Source organism: Peromyscus californicus, unplaced genomic scaffold (assembly GCF_007827085.1).
Source record: "Peromyscus californicus insignis strain IS unplaced genomic scaffold, ASM782708v3 Scaffold_5__1_contigs__length_169319896, whole genome shotgun sequence".
In the NCBI taxonomy this organism is placed as follows: Eukaryota; Metazoa; Chordata; class Mammalia; order Rodentia; family Cricetidae; genus Peromyscus; species Peromyscus californicus.
In genome coordinates, this window is record NW_026294573.1 from 94,442,724 (window position 1) to 94,466,427 (window position 23,704).

General features: G+C 38.7%; 1 protein-coding gene across 3 annotated transcripts in view; it reads right to left on the reverse strand.

The window, feature by feature from the left end:
• The window catches only part of Slc44a1 (solute carrier family 44 member 1), a 182,504-nt gene that overhangs the window by 82,361 nt on the left and 76,439 nt on the right, over positions 1–23,704 (reverse strand). For all 3 annotated transcript variants that reach the window (XM_052718900.1, XM_052718899.1, XM_052718898.1), the window contains exons 4-6: positions 20,221–20,357; positions 8,598–8,688; positions 1,129–1,298 (exon numbers count right to left, since the gene is read on the reverse strand). In XM_052718900.1, the coding sequence (XP_052574860.1) occupies positions 1,129–1,298; positions 8,598–8,688; positions 20,221–20,357 (398 nt within the window). The remainder of the gene's footprint in view (positions 1–1,128; positions 1,299–8,597; positions 8,689–20,220; positions 20,358–23,704) is intronic.

Sequence of the window (23,704 nt, forward strand, 5' to 3'; positions counted from 1 at the left end):
CTGAAGTAACACTTTATAAACATTTAATGATCTAAAGGCTCATTCTACAAACAAATGAACAAAGATATCTTGAATTTATATTATACTCTTATGCCTCAAAGATATTCTAATAAAAATGGAATTCCAATGAATTCACATTAGTGTTATTAATCTGAAACTTTGTATATAGTTTTTGGTTTAAACACTCAACTATTTCAGAAAACCAAGTGATTATTCTATCAAGTCATCATATTTCTTTGGGCCATTTGAAAAGCTGAATAAATGGTTAGGTTTGTGTCTAGGAATTTTAAGGTACTACTTTTGCAATAAATATATAGGAATGAAGAAACAGATGGGAGCCCTTCGAATATCACAGAACCAGAATTTCATAAGGACGGGATTACTTTGAGTCAAGTACCAACTATGTAAAAAGAATACACTTTCTAATGACAGGAAAGCCAGAAATCTAGCCTGTATCTTCTCAATGAATATAACTGCTATTAAACATACATAAATACTAATTTTACTTATGCAATGAAATAGTTTGGTTGATAGTAGCTTATGTCTCCCAATTAAGAAGGAATACAAACTCTGATATTTCCCTTATACAGTTTTAGAATAATATAGGTATTTTTTCATCTTGAAAATAAAATTGATTTTATTATCTAATTATTGATTAAATAATTCTGTGGCTAACAAGTGGAGATTTCTTAGTTTTTCCAGCAAGGCAGTAATACTATGAACTATAGCAATAAAAATAAAATTACACACTTCAAAAGTAACCTGTGTTCTTAGAATATATAAGAGAGTACATAGCCTCTTTTATATATAAATATACCTTTGGAATCATATCTAAATCATTAAAAGGAGCCTTCTGCTATCATTAAAGATAATCAATGATGATTTAGTAACCAAAGTTTGGGGAAACAAGTCTTCAATGAAAGAAAAAAGAAGCGACATGAGTTTCAGATATATACATATACATACTTTTATGTATATATTTATAACTATATGTAATCTGAAACAGTTATTTTGGCCATGGGTAGTCAAACATTTTACACGTATCCCCAGTTGTATGCATATTTTGGCTAAAGACAGAGCAGCCTTCTGCAGTACTACGAAACAGCTAATAATGAGAAAAACAATTACCTAGTGATAACAAGCAAAGTCCCAATATAATTTCTTTGCTGGTCATTACTCCACTAATCAGCCTGTGTAAGACACTATTGTCACTGACAAAGGTGATCAGGACCTCTGCAAACTTGGCATAGCAGGAAATGTTCACAGGAGCACAGCGATGGAAGAATGGAATAGGTGCACTGGTGACACAAGAAAAAAAATCAGAAAAAAAATTACTCCTACTTAATATAAATGCCACATCAAACACACAAATGAGAGGTGAATATGGCTGCCATACACTCCACCCTCCACACGACGGGAGCTAAGTGCTGTGCGCGCTAGGAAGATGACTGCTGTGTGTAGGGTGCCAATCTTACCAGAGCTTATCCAAGAGGGTGGAGTGCATATTCCAACAGAAGACATTACCCCCCACTTCCGAACACAAATAACACACATACACATACGCATGGAGAACTACCAGAAGCAAAACCGAGCACAGGAGACTCCTCAACTCTGCACATCCACCAGAGGCAGATGGCAAAGTTTACAAGCATGTACTTCATTGAATGGAAAATGGACTTTTGCCAAAAGCAACTTAAAAGTAAACATACACACATGCTTTTACATGAAATGGGCCACCATTAATAGAATGTTTCCTCTTTGAAAACGTCATAGGAAACCTCATATTAATAAAGGTGTTTAGGGCACAAGCGTACATACCCTCATATAAACAAAAGCATGCCAAGACATTAACAGACAGCAACTGAAAACAGCCATGAGAACTAATCTATAGAAATGCTTATAACACAGAAATACATGGGGAAATTACATATAATGTAATGGTGATGTCTCTGCATATAAAAGATTACACACAAATATGGGAACAACAAAACACTCTATTAAAAAGTGAAAAATACATGACTTGTTAGGGTTATGGAATTCTGGACTGTTTTCTTGCCCTTTTCAGTGCTTGGAATTGAACCAGGGCCTCAGGCATGCTAGACAATTGCTCTACTACTCAACTATATTCCAGCAAATTTCTTTACTTTGTATATATGTATGATATATGATATGCATATATCATATACAAATGATTATAATTGTCAAGAAAAAGGGAAAACAGCCAATGATTTAAACATTTAATCCAAGCTTCCATGTACTACAGCTGTGACTTGTGAGAGAACACAGGTGTGTATGAGCCATGATTTGAATCTGACTTGTAATAACATGGATCTGCTTCAACTTCTGAGAGAATAATACATACATACACATCTAACCAATGACAATACTGTGAACCAGAGAATGTCAGGATTCCAGGAGAGCCCATACATATAAACATACATGAGTGAATTAAGTTAAAATTTGGCCATCTTAACACAAACCTAACACCATTGGAGCTGATTGTCCAGAGGTAGACAGGGGCAGGTCTAATATAACATACTAGCCTGGACCAGAGAGCTGTAAATTTGTTCTCATTCTTAAATACTGGTCTACCTGGAGGGTAAGATTACATGGCTGGGCATCAAATTTTAAGGCTTCTGGTCTTAGGAAAACTAACTGACCTGAAACAAAACGCTGTCTTTGTTTCTTTCCTCAAAAAATTTTTCCCTTTGAAGTCAGAATGAGTGGACTGTTTTCATTAAATGTTGGTAAATGAACACTAATGGCAATAAGCAACATCATCCATACTACCAAATTTCATGAAGCAGAGTAACTGTAAAGATGAAGCCTTACCTTAGTTACTTTTCAGTAAAATGTATCCAAAAATGATATAACAATATAACAGGAATATTCATCTTTTAAAAAACTCATCTCTATGTACCTGTATTGTATTTGTATATACTTCTAAAATGGCATTAAATGAGCTCCCTACAGTCAATGCTAAAGATCTAATGCTTTTTTTTTTAATTGCAGGAGGCTAGAATATTCTGAGCAATTGTTTTTCTTTTTCTTTTCTTTTTGTTTTTTGTTTTTTTGGGTTTGTTTTTTGTTTTTTGTTTTTCGAGACAGGGTTTCTCTGTGTAGCTTTGCACCTTTTTCTGTAACTCACTCTGTAGCCCAGGTTGGCCTTGAACTCACAGAGATCCACCTACCTCTGCCTCCTGAGTGCTGGGATTAAAGGCATGTACCACCACCACCCGGCTAGCAATTGTTTTTTGAACAAACATTATATCATTAAAGATGAGAAAAAGTATCAAATTACACAACACTTTTAAGTGAAATGGATCTAGTTAGAAATACTACAAGAATTTAAATGGATCAGCTATAAATCTTGAAGTCAAGGGAGGCTGATTTGGGGCAGAAGTCTTTAAACTGATAACTCTGTTATAAGGGACAGGTTTTCTTTTTCCTAATGTTGTCTAGAGAGAAGCTCTTTCTGTGAAATCAGTACCTCTGTCTAAGCATGCATCCAACTATATATATATATACTCAAGGCTGGCTCTGCATCTTTAAAACTCAAATGTTCTCTACTCTGCAGCCATCTGCATCTCTACCCTCTGTGTGTACTGGCCTACCATCTCTTACTTAGCTTCAACTGAACTCATCTGCCCCCACCTTTACCCTGAAAGGTCCTTAAGGCCCTTTTTCCTTTTCTTTTTCTTGTTGACAGTATCCACTAGTTTCCTTGGCCCTACGTACTCTTTTTTTTCCCCCATCGAGTATCAGTTAAAGCCCTAATTCTCCTGACACTGCAGTTGCAAGCCATTGACTTTCTGAGTTCTCTTCTCTCTGCTGGAAGGGTGGGTAGCACAGGGTTCTGTGTGTCGCTTCAGATCATCGGCAGCGACACCACTGTCACCCAAGAGCTCACCCCTAAGACAATGATTTCAACTCTCAGGAGCAGCACAGCCAGGATGGCCCCTGTTTACTTACCTGTGAGTTTAGACTAAGAGAGCAGCTTGGAAAGGGAAGGACTGGACTTTTCAAATCCCAATTCTATTTAGAAAGAAACGTCGAGTGAGGTCTGCACTGAACTTTTCCTTTCAAGTCTCTTGGCCAACTCCAAAGAGTACTTTTGTAAGTACCCCTCAAAGAACTGGAGCAAAATAACAGTAACCCTTTACCCTATAATTTACTCTATATTAATTAAGAAATACCTCTAAATTTAAAAGTATAAAAATACCGAAAACTGGTTAATTGCTTTGTCTAGTTAATAGTAAAAAATCTGCTTTTAGCTAAAACAAACAAAAGATAAATAGGAAAGAACTTATGGATCCATTACTCAAAATAGTTAAATACTTAGCTGTGAAATAAAAAGCACTGCAATTCCTTGCCTGCCTGCCTGCCTTTCCCTCCCTCCCTCCTTCCCTTTCTTCCTCCCTCCCTCCGCCCCTGCCTCCCTGTAGAACTCAGGGCCATAAGCTATGGACTACCACTGAACTACATTCGTGGCCTTGTTGCTATTGTTTGGTTTCTGATACACAGTCTCACTCTGCAGTCCAGGCTAGCCTCAAACTCATAGCAATCCTCCGGTCTCAACTTCCCTAGTGTCTGAAATTATAAGTTGTTTATAAGGCACCATATCAATTTTGAATTCTTTTTTTCTAAAAAAAAACTTAGTTTATTTAAATTTTTATCAATTAAATTTGTTCGTTGACAATTTCATCCTTGAATAAAATTCATTCATTTTACTCTCACAGAATTCTTTTGAGTACTTCTGACATCAAAATACTTGTATTATATTTTACTGTTTAACATAATGCATTCAAAATGAATGATCTCACTTCACATACCTTTGAGAAAACACTTCTGAGAACACGGCACATGAGATCATGTCTGCACTACTGTCCAGCCTATATGACATAGTCTGTGCCTCTTAATGAAGAGGGCACATGGAAAGAACTTTCTTTACAGTAAGTTTATCTTTTTTCAGAGCCACAGGTTCATCTTGAAGAGGCCAGTGTGGCTCCTGCAGGTCATGGCATTTCACGTTACTGAAATGTTAGTCAACAAGAACAAAATGGATCTGTAACAAGCCTTTTAAAGGCTTAAAAAGGAATTAGCCACTCATGTAAACTATGTGTCACCTTGGCACTGCTCCCTTCCCTTCTGAGTCCTCACTATCACAGTGAATGAGCTCCCTAAAGCATGACAAACAGGACCCAGCGACCTGGGTCCATGTCCTTTGTGAGAGAAGGCAGGGATCGGCATCTCAGTAACTATTTTACAACCCCAAGCTGAAAATAAACAACCACACATGATTTCTAGCTGTACGTTCTGAGAAAAGAACAGCATTAAAGTATATAAAAAGCAGGAGATAAGTCAAGAATCTAGCAGTTACAAAAAGTGCTTCTTGTCCACTTCATTTTACTTTTCTCTCTTCTTTCATTTTTATACACTCTAGAAACAACAACTGTTACAGAGATCCTGTAAGACCCAGACTCCAATTCTGACTCAGGAATGACTGTGTGGCCTTGGGTAACTTATGTTCCTCATCTACATCCATGTTCCTCATCTACAAATTAGGGGCAAAATCTGCACAGGTTTTGTGAGGGCTGGATGATACATACGAGAGACAGGATATTGGTCAGCACCCAGTAAGTGATTTGTTGAGGGTCTGATGATATAATATATACGAGAGATCATATGTTGGTCAGCACAAACACAGTCAGTGAGTTGTAAATATTAGTTTATCCACCAATCTTCAACTCGAAAATATGGGTAGGTAATACTTTGTCTTGATGACTCATTTCTCACCTCAGTGTCACATTATTACTTGCCCAGCAGCTAGCCATCTTTCCGGTATCAAGAGGCACCTAAAACTGCTGTCACTGTTGTCTTCCCAGCCTGCATGCAACCCCGCTGCAAGCACACAGGTGGCACTTGCCCAGATCACCACTCCACTTGGCATTTCACCCACAGAGGTGCGAATCTGGATAAACTGTTGCCTTTTCTTGCCATTTGCTTTTAAAACACCAAAGCTCTCGGGCCATCTGACTTTTAATGCGCTCGTGGTATTTTACTGCAAATTAGTTTACAGTTGCTTTTGCTAAGGCAGGGACTATCATCATCAGATCTCTGGGTACCCAGGAAGGCCTGGGCAAAGGGAAGGGCTCTAGAAGTAGGGAGAGAGAACGCTTCCCAAGCTGAGTACCAAGAACAAAATGGACATTTAATATCTATTATCTTAAACTTTGGAACAATTTTTGTGGATATTCCCATTTATTCACAGACAAACTAGATTTACACATAGATTTACACATATCAGCTCCAGCTGATAAATAGAACAGTGGGACAAAGTCACCCAAGACCTATACATTTTAGGTCTTTCTTCCCAAATATCGTTGAAAACAGCCCCTTTCTTTCATGTCTATCGACTTTCAATTTTGATTTTCAGAAGCAGCTTGACAAGACTGAAAAAGCTAGAAATCATTTTTGACTGATGTGTCCTTTTTCTATTTTCCAACAGAATATTTCATATTCAAGTCTAGAAGTCACGACTTGTTTGAACTCAACGTTCATGCTGTTCTGTCCTAGAAGGATGCTATGTTCCTAGGAGGAGGGGATGAGGAAACGTCAAAGGAGGCTAGAGAGAAAGATCAACAATTAAGAAAATTTCGTGCTCTCCTGTAAGTTCAGTTTCCCACACTCACATCAGTACTCCATTTCCAGGGGATCCAACATGTTCTTCTAACTTCTGCAGATACCCACCTACACCTACATACATATTTAAATGGGACTAGTAATTGTGGTGCACACTTTCAATCCCAGCACTTATAAGGCAGAGGCAGGGGAATCTCTAAAAGTTCCAGGCCAACCTGGTCTACATAGTAAATTTTAAGCCAGCCAGAGCTACATAGTGAGACTCTGTCTAAATTGATAGATAGATAGATAGATAGATAGATAGATAGATAGATAGATAGATGATAGAGAATAGATGATAGATAGATAATAAATAGACAGATGACAGATAGATAGATACCCAGCCAGCTAACCAGGAACAGGTGTTGCCCAATATGGCAGGATCAGAGGTTGGGGTAAGGGTTGTGATATGAGCTACACCCTCATCCACCCACAATTACGTAGGAGCAAAGCAACTTCATTGCCATTCCCAGAACTCACTAATTTAAAAAAAAATATATATGTTTTAGCCTAGAAAGAATATTCAAAACATACCTTTCAAATAAATTTTAGCAGTTGGGTAGACATGCACATAAAATTCTTTTTCTCTTCTCCATTGAGGAGCTGTATTTCTAAGACAGGGTTGACTACATTGCTCAGGTTAGCCTCAAACTTGCTGCTTAGCTCAGGCCTTGAACTTGAGGTCTCAAGGATCTAGGACTATAGACCCATACCACCAGGCCCAGCTCCACTTGTTTTTATAGTAGTGAATTTTCTGCAATGACTGGGTCCCAAGCACCTCCTTCGTCTCATTCCTGCGGCCTCCCTAGCAGCCTTCACTTCCACTCTACGAACCTAATCCCCTGAGTAGTTGGCGTAAGGCTATGATTTTTAAATCCTTCCCAAGTTTCTTCTAAAGCAGTCCCTTTACTTTTATGCCTACAGAATTTCAATTTTGATTTTCAACAGCAACTTAACAAGGCTAAAAGAGCTAGAAATCAATTTGATTACTGTGTCCTTTTTGTACTTTGCAAAAGAAAATTTAAAATTCAAGTTAATAAAGCACAAGCTACTGCCTAAGTAATCCTAAAGTCAACATGATCTGCTTCCATGTTCTCAAATCTCAAATTTTTCACGTAATAAACCAATATAATATACTGAGATATAAAAGTGACATCTAGTCATTTTTTAAGAGGTTTCCTATGTCACATTGCTAGAAAGATATTTCAAAGTATATGCATGTCTAAACATATGCACACACATATATAATTTTGAGAACATACCATACAATGCCTGAGTTTTTGTATCTTAAGGAAAAAAAAAATCTATGTATCATGTTAATGTTTGCTTTAATTCCAAGGACTCTTAGCCACTGCCAAGGAACATTTCTTCATCTTTGGTCTATTACATGTAGTTGGTTTTTAATAATAAATGTTTGCTAAATAAGATTATGGATAAAACCTGGCAAATAGCCTAACACTGAGAATACACCTAAAGAATATAACCTAAACAACCTGTGGAGAATAATCATTCACATGCTTTTAATATCAAAAGTAAATAAATAATTTCAGTAAGTATTACTAAGATCAACTTCTATAGGAACAGTGAGAATTGGTTTCTAAATTTATTGCAGATTTGACAACGATTCAGCAATTCTGTACACTTAAAAAAATTATGGACTGAAAATAAAAATATCAAAAAGCCCCTGAAAGAAATTCAAAATATCTGAGAACAAGAGAACTTGTTTGTGAGTACATTTTTTTAAGTATTAAAAAAAAAAAAAGTTGTCACATCTATTCGTGCTTTTAAAATCTTGTTATCAAAGTAATGGCCCCAGCAACAGGCATCATCAAATGGCAATTCCTCAGAACAACACAGTGTTGAGTTTACCTATGAAAACAAAGGCTATAAGGTAACAACTATGCAATTAAATTTACCTGGCTGGGACTGGGAGTTTGGGGCAACGCTCAGACTTTGAAGACAAAGTGTATTCAGAAGGCTTTATGTTGTAGTCACACAGTGCGGAGCCTGTTGAAAGAAAGTCACATGTTAGCTGGTGGAACAGTCTGGACAAAGTCTCAATTGTTTCTCCTTAACTTTAGACGTTAATGCTAACAGACCATTTCTGTCATTATTAACGTTGTAAAATCACTTAATGTAGACCATGAATCATCTGTGTATACTATGAATCATTTAAAACAGTTTTCTCTGAAATGACCAATAATTTAATGTATTTTAGGCACAAATTTTAATTCCTAAAACCTTTATTGACTATCACGTCAGGTTCTCTACCAGTTGAGACATATACATCACTTACTATAAGCCTATAAAATGGGCATTAGGACACTCACAGACCAGGAGATAAAGAAGCTAAAAACAGAGGCAATTGGTAGAAGGGCTGGGATTAATTAGGCACCCGACTACTACCACAAAGCCTGCACTCCCCTGTGTGACTGCCTCTGGTTCATGTATTTTCCATTACTGAAAACTGTATATACTGCACACAGAACTGCATGCAGGTAGGATATCACTTTCTTTCTTATTTAAAAGGCACGAACCATTCCCAACGATAAATCACTGAACAAACTGATAAATTGGTAAGTGATCTCCAGTTTCCAGAAAATTCAACTTTTGATTGACTATAGAAAGAGCTTTTTGATTATATGACTAATACTTATCTAAATAATGCTGAAAATTAAGAATGACAGAGTCCACTGAATTTAGTATGGACTGTCTTATGAAGCTGCATTTATTTTTGATATAGTGACTCCAATATAGGAAGGTCCGTTGTACACCAACAACAGACGCCGGTGTGTGAGGAGCAGGCTGTTGCTTTGGTTTTGCAGAGTACCTACTGCATTATACCCATCAACTATTTGATTAACTGAAATTTCTACCAGGCTTCTAAGTTAGCAAAATATTCTATTATTAATACAAACAGAAAAGCTTGCATTTGTATAATGAATGATAATGAGATCTTATACTGTACTACTATGGGAAACGCTCAAAATATACGGTGAGGCCAGAGTGGTCAAACTAAACACTGGGTTAATTTTGGAAAAGGCACTTGATCATATCTCAAGGAGATGGAGAGGATTATATAAAAACATATCCTGGTTTGTTTGGGACAAAATTGGGAGTGAGTTTATTTAACTTTTATCTTGTTTCATCAATCAAACAAATTGTTTGAAATTTCCAGAAAGCAATATAACAGAAGCAATGTTGTCTGACCCCAGCAAACTATCTGGTAAATGTTTAAATATGAGGGTCATAATAACATAGTCACCAAAATATAAAGGGGATGTATTTCATGCAAAGATAAGTAATTGGACAGTACAAAACTATTTTTAAAGATACTTTAAAGTTACACGGCACATGGGTTAAGGATACGCTGGGTGCTAAAATGCTCTCCTTGCATTTTTGAGACTCTAGGTTTGATCCTTAATATTTAGGGGTGGTGGGGAGAGTAAAAAAATGAATATTAAGTACATAACTCCCCTGAAAGTATTGTCTGTCATGTCTTAAACTAATGCCAGCAAGTTCTATTCATTGCAACTTTGGAGGAAACAAGACAGTAACCAAATATTTAGACTAATCCTAAAATAGCTAAAAGTCCTATGGAGAAATACTCATTAAAAAAATAAAAACAAAAACAAACAAACAAACAAAACCTGTGCCAACAAGTGCAGAGAACCCAATGTGACTGCAGACTTCTTGAGCATACCTGTCAGCATTTCTTTCAGAGATCAAGATGGAATAAACATGCAAAATTATCAAGGCACTCAGCAAAGCACTTTGTGCTGTGTCCCTGCTGCTCAACACACTGCTCCACTGGAATTCAATGAGCACAGTCTCCACCCGATCGGTGCCTTCCTTCCTTTAGAGAAGGAGGTCACTAGGTGCAACGAGGCTCATTTTATAAATACTTTCCCAGAGTAATGCTCAGTGAACGGATAACAGCTTTATCGCCAATGGTCTGCTGGGACTTAGGCCAGCACTGAGATCCTGTACTAAACACACGAAGGGGGAAAAAGTTCTTTATAACATGTTAGTGGCAACAATCAGTCCTGAGAAACTTTCACTGCCTCCTGCTCAGAGTTGATAGATGGAGAAGGCACAAACACATGGGAAAAACCCTGCAATGCAAACATTTTACAGTTGCTTTTTTTTCCACTTTATTCATGAAAGCACTTTCAATGGGCATTTTAAAAGCAGCACCTGATTCTTAATTTTTCTTTACAGCAGAATTATACACAATGCCTACCACAAGAGGTTTACACCCAAGGAATCAGACACACAGGGTTTTTTAAATGCAAAAACAGGCTTAAAAAAAAAAAAAAAACCCACACTTGAATAATGAAAAGCCAAAAACTAAAAACAAAAGCTAATTTAAAGCACACCTGAGGCAATCCATACAACTCAGCCAGTGTTATTCAAAAGCTATCCAAGTGAGAGATTTCAGGAGCCCAACTTAGGGTATACAAACATTTATCATGGTAAACACTTACTATCACCCCCTGAGAATGTTTAACTTCTATGATATTTCAAATGTCTTAAAATATTCAATTATTTATTCTTTGGTTCAATTTTGGTTATATCAACCCTATGAAGTCTGTTTTATTACTACACTCTAGAAGTTGAGTGAGAGAGGGAGATGAGAGAGGGAAAGGAAGGGAATCAGTGAGCTGTTTACAAATACAATTCTCTTTTCTTAAGTCATTATTTTTTTGTTATTTATGATAATCATAACCAGACAAATATTCTATAAGGTCTAATGCCAAAATATGCCCCCACCCATCATCCATCCATCCATCCATTTGTCCGTCTATTTGTCCATCCATCCACTTATCCATCCATCCATCCACCCATCCATCCACCTTCCACAGATTTCGAAAAAACCATTTGTTTGAAGAAAACTTATTTCCAATACCCATTCTTCCATGTACTTTAATCCTGGTTATAGTTCCACCATCCTTGAAGACCCCAGAGTGAAATATATCTTTATCTGATTTTTTTTTTCTTTCATACAGCTGCAACTGGTAAAGACATGAAGCCCTGTCAGTAGGACCTTCCCATGTTATCTTCAATCTTCATGATCTGCTGGGCCATTTGCAATCTCTCCCACAGGGCTTTTCTCCACCTATCACATGACCCTCAGGAGGGTCTTTAGAAAATGCAGGTTCCATGTTTTATACCCTCATCCTCAGGGTAAAACTCACACTCCTTGAACTCAAGGCCTTTCTAAAGCAGGACTGTACCTCTAAGTCCAGCCTCATTTCAATCCTTGCTGTTCAACATCTCCAGGTCTTTTGTGTGCATACGCCCCTCCTTCTGCTTGAGCTGTCCTTTGCAGACTAAGTATCGGATTAAGGTCCTGCTAAAGTCACAGCAGAATTTCAAACTACTCAAACACCAACTCCTTCAAGTCTTCTCTGACCCACCCAGGAAAGAGATTTGCCACTTAGCTCTATTATAGAACACAACATCTTTTTTTGTAATTTTCAATCTACCATCTCTATTTTCAGACGATGAGCTCTTTGAGAATTGTGATCCATTTCCTAGTGGATAGGTGAAACTAGAAACCATATTCTTAGGGCATCATATTACATACAGTATTCATATGCCTTACACTACACACTTTAAAACTAGTTTCTCAAGCCCAGTGGTAGTGCCACGCACCTTTAATCCCAGCACTCAGGAGGCTGAGGCAGGCAGAACTCTGTGAGTTCAAGGCCAGTCTGATTTACAAAGAGTTCTAGGACAGCCTGGGCTGTTACACAGAGAAACCTGTCTTGAAAGACCCAAAATAAATAAATAAATAAATAAATAAATAAATAAATCTAGTTTCTCAGTCGTGGTAATGATAGCATGTTGCGGCAGACAGTTTTGGTTATGGAGGACTGTCCTACACAATGCAGGGGTTTACTAGCACCCTTGGCCTCTCCCTACTAGATTTCCATAGTTTCCCTCTAATTCCTTGCTCAAGCAACAACCAGAATATGTACAAACACTGCCAAACACAGCACCATTATGGTGTGAACAATGGACCCAAACCCCAAATCACCTGAATTAAAGATATAGCATAGACCCAGCACTCGGGAGGCAGAGCCAGGTGGATCTCTGTGAGTTCGAGGCCAGCCTGGTCTCCAAAGCGAGTACCAGGAAAGGCGCAAAGCTACACAGAGAAACCCTGTCTCGAAAAACTAAAAAAAAAAAAAAAAAAAAAAGATATAGCATAGAGGTAATATTTTGGGAAATGGTATTAAATTGCATTTGGGAAATGCCTTAAATTGCATTTACCAACACAGCAATCTTTACAAGCATTAAAATATGAAAAATAGACCCCCCTAGAATGATTTAGAAATTTGTACTGAATAGAAAAAAAGTTTCATATATGGATCTGTTTTCATTATGAAAAGCAAATTCTACTGGCTTGTGAGAGCTAATGAATTTAACTTTCATTTTTCTAATTAGGAAAATATTGTGCATTTATATTCTGGCAAAATAAAAATCACTTTTCCAATTTCAATCTCTAGTAATCCATGAAATGTAGGGACATATTTACAATTCCTAAGAAGCACCATCCATAGAAATTAGCCATTGGTACCACCCTGTCAACCATGTGTGGCACATGGTAGGTACTCAGAAAATATTTGCTAAGTGAATTTTAATATCTACACTCAAGATTTCTAGGTGATGTGAGGACAAGAAGTCTGATCCTGCTGGACTACAAGCTTCTTTAATATGGGACTATAATATGTATATCTGGTGCACACTTTATTATAGATACTAATTATTTGAGCGAAGGAATTAGTTTAAATTTTATTATCAACTGTAAACATTTTTTTTTTCCTTTTCTAAATGATCAAGCATCCTGGTCTCTGACTTGGAAACAATTAAATCATTTGCTAGAGCAGATCACCATGTTCATTTATACACATTATCAAGTCTGACCTTCTGCATCACTATGTAAAGAACAATCTATACTAACTGTGTGCTCTAAATCATGTTGTTACTGCCTGGAGGGAAAGCATACTGATCTGATGCTGACTGTAAAGTTAACAGCCAATGACAATCAAAAGGCTTATTAGTATTCACGAGCAGTAAATTTTATCCAAATGTCATATAATTTGTTAAAGTTTTTAATGGCAAAACAATAATCATTCTGAAAGCACCACTCAACACTGCTGTCCTCAAAAATGTGTCTATGATCCAAACAGCAGGTCATAGCATACTCAGAATTACATGAAATATTGTACATCAGAGAAGCACTCCTAAATTGTAGTGCTTTTTATATACTATAAATGAGATGCAAACGGGGGGGGGGGGGGGGGGGGGGGGGACGGACCTGCCACAGTTTGCTATTATGTTAGGCAAGGCAGAATATATATTATAAAAGAGAGTAATGAGAATGATGTCCCATGTGAACTATTCCCAACAACTGAGGATGTGGGCCCACCTGTCATTTATAGAAGAGATGTTTGTTTCTAAGCCGCTTGTTAAAAATAAGCTAGAAAACTATGCAAAGCATCTGTTTTGCAGGGTGTGGTACACAGCACATAGTAGGAATCAATAACTGGTATGCTGAAGCAAAACGCGTGGCTTCAGTCAGTCACTAAGACCCAGATGCTTGGACTGAGCCATGCGGCCAGAGACAGTGGGCCAGAACTGGGGAAGAGAAGAGGCGGGAGAACTGCATGAGCAAGCACCGTGGTCTTCCTTGTCGCCTGCCATGGTTTGCCTGGGTTCAGCTGAAATCGCATAGAAAAGCAAAGCCAGTGTCAGGAGGAGTGTAATTCATCCCCTCAACGATGTACACGTTATTTTTTTTTTTGCTTTCAAAAATCATAATAAGGAATGGAAAGAAACCTGTTCACCAGAAACTAGAAGGAAGGAAAGTAGGGGTAAGATGGAATTCACACCCTGCTTAAATAAGAACTCAGATGGGAGCTCTCACCAGGCAGTTTCAATTTTGTCTGTAGGACATAAGGTTGGGAAAGGGACGGAACAAGAGGGCTTAAGAGAAGAAAAGGGTTGGATAATCACTTGGAGAGGGTGTAGAAGAGAGATAAATTAATGAAATCAATGATTTAGATGAATTTAAAAAAAAAAACTGATTTCACAGCTATTCTGGTTAGATCAGAGCTAAGCAATTTACCTGCTGGTGGTAACACTCATGGATACAGAATTGAGGATAAAGAATGGAGAGGATGAGAAATTAAGTGGCAGTAGAGATGGATAGGGAAATCCAGTCCACGTTCTTTGAGAAAACATTATGAGTATCTACTGTGTGAGCTCATACATTGGAGCCTGGGTATGTAGAGATAAACACAGTATGATCCTGCCCCCAGGAGAGTCCCACAGAACCCCAGGGACGTGATGACAAACTGATGGAAGTTTATGCAGAGTCCTTACAGTTTCTGGTAACTGCGGTTTTTTTAAAGACCATTTTAAAATTGTTTTCTTTGCTAGCATCATGTGTTTGTGATATTCATGCCATATATGAATTACAAACCATAAGAAATTCACATTTACATATGTATCACCCAATTCACATATTAGAGAGTATACTTTACAGTTATCTAGCTGCTCCTGCCCGCTTTTAAAGCTCTGTAGAAAATGACAGCACTTCCACAGAACCAATCTAGTTCCAGACATGTCTCCTAACGTCTCCACTCTAGTCAGGCCCATCTAACAAAAGCTTCCCACAAATGTCCAAGAAAACAACCCCTCTTCCTTGCCTAAAAGAAAAAAAGATTTCAGAGAACATTTTACTTCCCTAAAAACTGTGTGTTTTATAAATATTACTACAGGACCAAGGAGCTTCCTCTTATGTTGTTATGAAAAGGATTTATATTACACTCTCAGTCAGATAAGAAACATATTATCTTACCCTGCGTTTAAAAATAAGGTTTAGAATTAGAATTGTAAAAGTAATTCACACATGATCCTTTTCTTTCAAGAACACTTTTAAAAATTATGATAAAATACAGGTAACATGAACGTTACCGTGCTAACTATCTGTGGGGACACAGTCAGTAACATCAGTCTTGGTGTTTACAACCAGCACCACGATCCATCCCTAGAACTCTCTTCCTAGGAAACTGAGACTCTCTAGGAGTTAAACAACAGCTGCCTACTTTACCCCCACTAGAGCCCCTGTCGTCTACCATTCTACTCTCTGTCCTGATGAACTTCACCACCCTAGGAACTTCAACTATGTGGATTTTCCAGTACTGTTTGTCCTTTTATGGAGGGCTTACTTCTCTTAGTATGACATAGCCTCACTCCAACCAGGAACAACTGTCGCCTGTGACCGGATTTACTTCTTCCTTCAAGCTGAATAATTTCATCTTATGCATATTAACACATTTTCTTTCTTCACTTGTTTTTTGAGACACAAACCACCATGTTCAGCTTGAAAATTTCCTTAACCTGTTAACCTGTCCATGGACAGCCCAGGTGTTTCTGCCTCTTGACCAGTGAATAATGCTGCAGTAAACATGAGTGTGCCACTATTTCTTCAGATCCTGCTTTCAATTCTTTCAACTAAATACCCAGAAGGGACACTGCTAATTTAAAGGGACGCCCACATTTCCACAGCAGCCAAACTACTCTGTATTCCCATCAGCAGTGATAACAGTTCTGATTTTTCTAGAACTCCATCACACGGTGATTTTCTTTTGAATGGTGCATCTTAAAGGCACAAACACTCCCATCCAGTATGTTTGAGAGGACATGTTGAAAGCTAGTCCAACACTAGACTGTAACTCCAAGTGCCAGATAAGACATACAGGGTTTCTGAGCAATGGAGTAGTGTTGACTGAAACCTCTGAGAACCAAAATGGCTATGACATGGTCTGGATAGTAATCACCGGCCAGATAGAAGACTTGCAAATATTTTCTCCTGTTTCATGAGTTGACTTGACTCTGTTGATTTTGTCCTTTCTCGCATAAAAGTTTGTGATTTGTTTATTCTTTTTCATTTTTCATTTTTTCTGAGACAACGTTTTGCCATGTAGCCAGTACCAGACTTGGACTTGTAACCATCCTCCTTCCTCAGCGTCCTAAGTGCAGAGATTACATGTAGGCACATGTCACCAGGCCTGCTTGTATGAAACTTTCAATTCTGACGTAATCCAATTCTACTTCCTTCTTTCATTTCTTATGCTTCTGGTGTTATTCAGAGCCATTCAAGAAAGTATTGTGAAATTCAATCCCCTGAGGCTTCCACCTATGCTTTGTTCTAATAGTTCTATTAACTAAGCTTTTTCATGGACTTGTAATTATTCTCTTCTAGAGATTTCAGATTTCCCACTTACACCTGCATCATCTCTTATAGAAAGCTCCTCTCTGAAAGTAATAACTGAGGTCTATAAACGTGAGCTCAAAGGGCCTTTACTTCCTAACAGACACAACTGTGTACAGAGGCACAGACACCAACAAAAACAAAAGTTACAAAGACCAAAGAGGAAGGGTGCTAACACAGACATGAGAACGACCTCTCTTGGTGATGGCACTGGGATTGTAGCTCATCGGGTCCAGCTTCGTGCCACCAATCTGAAGAACAGTGGAAGGTCTTTTGAGACATTTGGGAATTCCAATTTAGGGCTTGCTATTAAAGCAGGTATTTGGGTACCTACAACAAAGTTTCCTCTTTTTAGGGATCTTAATAAAGTTTCATACTTGCAATTAAAGTTACTGTTGCTGTGCTTTTAGATGCTGTCATTATTATTGTTGTATTTTATTAAACAGGAGGCAGCCCATCCTGGTATAGCCATCCTCCTGCCTCTTCCTCTCAAGGATTGGGATTTAGAGGCATACAGCAACATGCCCAGATTCTTTATTATTCGTTATACAAACCAACTCCAAAGCCTAAGGGTACTTGCTATTTGCTAAAATATTTATTAATTAATATTTCTGAAACACAAAGCTACAAACTCCACTGGAAGTGTCTTCTTAAGACCACACTTCAGTATCACATTTACTTATAAGGATACTGGCCTAGAAACAAAGCATGTCAGAGCAAGGCACAGACCAATTCTCTTCAAGAGATCACAAGAACAGGTCACACAGAGGACAAGGAATTAGTCTTTACTTGGTACTCCCAGAGACAGCTCAGGTTTAAGGCAGCAACACTCACATCCAGTATGCTTGAGAAAACATACTGGAATATAGTTTAAGATTGGATGATGGCTCTGAGTGTCATATTTTGTAAGCGTTCTTAATCTTGTACCATTGATGAGTTCAGAGCAATGGGTGAGTGCTGACTGAGAACTCTGACAACATATATGTCTGTTATATAGCAGCTGTATTTAAAGCAGTGGTTCTCAACCTGTGGGTTGAGACCCCTTTGGAGGGGGGTTGTCAGATGACCCTTTCACAGGGGTCGCCTAAGACCATTGGAAAACACAGACATTTACATTACAATTTCTAACAGCAGCAAAATCACAGTTATGAAGTAGCAATGAAATTAATTGTATGGTTGGGGTCAGCACAGCATGAGGACCTGTATTCAAGGGTCGTAGCATTAGGAAGGTTGAGAAGCACTGATCTAAAGAACTGGTGGAGAGGCTGGATGTGGGGAGAGTGTTACATTCTACTGGGAGAAGAAAACTGGTAAGGGTGGCAGCTAACACCAACTTTCAGCAACTTTTTTTTGCCAGCTACACTTATCAATATTTTTCATGTATTGATTTATCAAAAAAAAATACGAATAAGGTATGCTGGGTACAGACACTGCCCTATATGACAGACGAGGGGCTACGGCACAGAGAGGTCAAACAACTTTTTCAGAGTCTCAAAGCTACCAAGTTGAAGAGGCAACAGCTGAATCTAAACAATGTACCTCAGAGCCTGTACTGTTCACCAGCACTACACCACCAGTTGGGTACCTGGGATAAGGAACCACAGCCTACCTAAGATGGGGTCTGGTAAGTTACAAGCTGATGCTTGCAGCATAGGGCTGAGCAAGGCAAATGTCAGGTAGTACATGGGCATCGAAAATGAGCTCTTGAGAAGTACCTGGGTCCTTTTCATTCAGTGTCCATCACACACTTGCGATTCTTCACATAGCCTCACGTTTATTTGTATGAGGACATCTGGGCTCAGAAAGCTCCTTTATCTCTTATTATGAAGCCAGTGACTGAATCTGAATGAGAATTCAGATCCTCTCCAGTCCATGACTTTTCCACTGTCTGTATTAAGGGCATGAGGTGGTAGGTCAAGGACATCACCCGTCCGTCTTCTTCCCTTGGAAGACCAGCATCCTATCTGGAAGAATCTGAAGCCATGCAGGAATAGGCATGGTTATGATTCTGGGCATTTTTCTGGCCAGCAACATTCTATGCGGAGTGAATACCTGAGTCAACTGTTGTTCGAAGGACCTAGCCATAGCCTTGGATTTAGGCAGCCAGGAAGGCCTGAGAAGCCCTACACTCAAAATACAAACATGGAACCTCAGGAAGGTTAAAAGACATGAACCAGAGGGGCCATTAGTATGCGGTTCTCCACAAAGAGTGACTTTAAACATAATCCGAAGAGAACTGCGGCCCCTGGAAATAAGGGTTTCCAAAGAGCAGGGCTGACTGCATCGAACAGGCTCTGCTTCCATTCTCTGCTAATTCCAAACTTTGAACCTCAACGTTCCTCAAAACTATTCTTAGAAAAGGTCATGACATAACATTACATTTAAGAGCAGAACATAAAATTATACGTACACCAGCATACTGAAAAGGAACTGACGGCAGAAATTTGATTATAGTTCTTTATATTCATTCCTGTAACTTGCACTGTTTGCTCTTACACATGCTTATATTATACCGTTAACCACAGATGAAACATAGTCTGAGGGGGAAGGAGGGAGGGGAGACAGACTGAGAGATTTAAACAAGACTTAGAAAAAGGGGAAAATCTGAACTTTACATAGAGTATACTAATAATTCCAAATGATTCTCTAGTGCACCTGGTCACCTGCAGAGTAGCATTCACCTGTAATTCCAGCACTGGGCTGTAGGGGTCAAGGCAAGAGGGTCATCAGTCCATTCAACCAGCTCAATTTCAAAACAGCGAAACAAAAAGTATCCAAAAGTCTCCAAAAGTACCAAAGCATTTATTTAAAAAAATACAAATTTCTACATCACAAGGACCTACTCAGAATTTCCCGAGGAAACATCTCACCCTGGGGAAATTCTACTGTTTTCTTTTCTTTTTCAGTAAAGGTGTGAGACGATCTATTTCAGTTTTGTTTTTTGAGACAAGAGATCTTGCTGTATTGTCTAAGCACTTAGGCTAAGCAATCTTTCTGCCTTGGCCTCCTGAGAAGCTGGGGTGACAGTCACACACCACTGCACCCAGCAAATCCAGAGTTTTAACAATCTCACCGAGTTGACTCTAGTATTTTAAACTAGAAAATCTAAAACCACTTCAGTTTTTTTCCTCTTTAAGGTTGTTTTACGACATATTTACTATGAGGACAGATGTATACTGCAACACGAACATACAGTGTTTAACAGTGACACAGATGACCAGAGTGTCAACTTGGACAGCCTAACATCTCACCATTGATCTCTGCAAACTTCTGGACGTCACTCAAGGTTCTCAACTCTTGTCTTGGACATGCTGCTACACACAGTGCTATAGACTTGATCTTCCTGTTTATCAAGTCCAGATTGCATGGATCCAAAAAGAACACATACCTAAAGCATGGAGAAAAGAACCAAGATATTATTTCACAAAACTCATATGGTTCATTGCACACTCAATTAATCCCCAAAGCAAAGGACAGACTCCATTGAGCTTCACAATCAGCATTCCTCAAATAGAACCATCAGTGAAAGTTTTGAAAACAATGACTTATAATGCTAATAGAGAGGATGGAGTAATTGAAGCACTTTACAGTTTTCAGGATTTCTTTTCCTAATGTTTACATTTTATAATGCGCAGATTTTATTGTCAGAAACCATCGTTTTCTTGTTTTGTTAATCTTACACCAAACACTATTAGAATATCCCAATGTTGTGATTTAACATATATTGCAGTTTCCATGGAAACTACAAACTTTGGTTAATGAATATTATTACGGAATGCGTATATTAATGGAAATGCGTATATTAATGAAAATGCACTGCGATGAATAGAGAATTGAATGAAAACTAGAAAAATACACAGCAACATTACAGCCACTTATGGGAGTTTTTAATTTCCTTTTCAGGATTCTCACTTTCTAAAAATAATACAGATTACATTTTAATTGGAATATCCACATTAAATACTTTCTATTTTTAAAAAAATTCATAGCAGTTACATAAAAACAATACACACATCCTACATTATGCCCTCTGTGCTTTTGTATAATTACATTTTTTAAAGGCGGAAGCTTAGGTGGAAACCACAGAATTCAACAGATATTACCACCTCTCCCAGAGAAGTAATTACCAACCATCCTCCAACAAGATAAACAGAGTGTGGTGTTGCAGACCACGGGATGGAGAATAACAAGGAATGTCTCACTGAGCACAAAGTTAAAGAATACCAGCCCTGATACATTTTTTTTTTTCTGAGTCCATGGCGGATTTTACAAAGTAATGGCCTTTCCCATAAACCACTCAAATCTACACTACAAATACAACTAAACATAAGAATTAGGTGATTACTTTTCTCAGCCTTTGGCTATAATCGAGTGAAGAAACAGGACGAAGCCCCAAATCTAAAAAGCAAGAGAATAAAGCCAATGCACACATAAGATGGGTACTGTAAAAGAATACCACAAAAATGGTGCAGAAGGCACCAGAGAAGCCGTCACAGATGGAGTAGTTTATTTTTATTTTAAGTGCACTGCTGTTTCGCCTGCATGTGTGTCTGTGTGAAGTTGTCAGGTCCCCTGGAACTGGAGTTACAGACAGTTGTGAGCTGCCATGTGGGTGCTAGGAATTAAACTGGGGTCCTCTGGAAGAACAGCCAGTGCTCTTAACCACTGAGCCATCTCTCCAGTCCCTACAGACGGGGTAATAAAACTGCATGGCACAGGGCAGCCAAGAGACCATCCAGGAGACCAGCAAGAAGGCGAAGTATAAGCTGTAGTACCAGTCAACACGCTCTTAGAGACTCTAAATGATTAGTGTTCCAAACAGATGAAAAGAATTCAAAGAAGCCAGATGTGATTTGGAAGCAGAGTTCATGGACAGCTTCCATGGCTGAAAACAAGGAGGCAGTTAGTACAGGCAGGCACAGAGAGAACAGTTGCTGGGAACCCTTGGGAGACACAAGCAGCCTCTCACCGCTTCTCGCTGCATCTGGCCCAGGCATCTGACTCAGTGTGTCTGTTCCTAGGACCCCAGACAATGAACCACACACAGCCAGATTCTGGGTGGGAACCCTCGTGTCCTGGAAGAGCGTGTATCAACCAGCTCTGCCACCACCAGTGACGAGTGCTATCTACAACAGCAGTGATGAATGGAGCCAATGCTTACTGAATGCTCACGTATGTGCCAGACACTCTTGAAAACTCTGTGTATGTACTTATTAGTGCCACACAAGAGTGCGGTGTGTTTCTGTGGAGACAGTGGAATGTGAGTGGGGGGAGAGTAACTGAATATATAGTTCTTAATGATAAGCGATGCCTTGAGAAGTATCCAGAAAAATCACGTGACAGTAGAAAACAAGTTTAGAGACCAGGAAAGAAAAACAGCGGCTACCAGGCCTCACAGCTGGGACAGGGCTAGATCAAGGACAACCTCCTGAGAATAGAAATTTTGTCTGGCTGTCCTGCTTCTGCCCCTTCCAATGCTAAAACTGTCCTGGCTGCTTTTCGTTTATAGGCTGAAACACCGCAGCAGTTTGTACTTGGGAGTGGGAGGCAATCTTGTACTGTGCTTTGGTTACAGCAACCTGAGCTTGTGTCCTGGTTCTTTTTTTTCTGAGAAGGTACTGCATCTTAAACCCACAATTCTCCTGCTTCGGCCTCTCAAACAGCTGAGACTATAAGTCCATACCATCCTCCATTTTCAGTCTTCCCTTTAATAGTTCTTTGGCCTAACTTAAGGAAAACATTTTTCCTTCTTAGCCTCAGTTTCCTTTTTTATAAAACTATATACTATTTATTCTATAGTCTACTTTAAGGTCATTGACAGTACACACTTAACAGACACTGTGTATATACCAGTTCTTATCAGTCTTGCCCAGAAAATAACCTGACTTTTATAAAGTCTGCATTTGGTGGTAAGCCACTCAACTGGTTCTAGTTAAGGGCACAGAACAAGACTATAACACTATACTAAATGAATATTTAGTATTCATTTGAGAGAAAAATCTGCATAGACGCCATTAGCTCAAAAGCCTTGGTAAGAACTAAGAAGCCCCCAGAAGAGGTCAAGTAAAACAAAAATGGCTTAAGAAGGTGAGTGGAATTCTACAATGTCTATCAACCACTATCACATTACCACTGTTGATTATAGATTAAGTGCAAGGTTTCAGAAAACCTAATACCCATAGAACCAAAATGTAATTTTAAATGACATCTGCTGTGGAATAATGCTTTTATACATTGGTTTAATAAAACGCTGATTGGCTAGTAGCCAGGCAGGAAGTATAGGCGGGATAAGCAGACAAGGAGAATTCTGGGAAGAGGAAGGCTGAGTCAGGAGACGCCAGCCTGCTGTCCAGGGAGCAGCATGTAATGGCACACGGGTAAAGCCACAGAACATGTGGAGACATGCAGATTAACAGAAATGGGCTGAGTTTAAATGTAAGAGCTAGTCAGTGGTAGGCCTGAGCTAATGGCCAAGCACTTTTAATTAATATAAGCCTCTGTGTGTTTACTTGAGTCTGAGCGGCTGCGGACCAGGTGGGACATAGGGAAACTTTCAGCTACAGGCATCTTCAGAAATGTATGCTAATATACATGCTTAGTATACATACCTAAGAACATATTAGATCTAATTCACACACACTAACACTGTGAAAAGCTACTTACAGGCCCTCAGTTCTGTGTGAATGCCTTTTGGATGATAGAGAGCTTTCTCTCCCTTTGACAGTGCAATAAGCT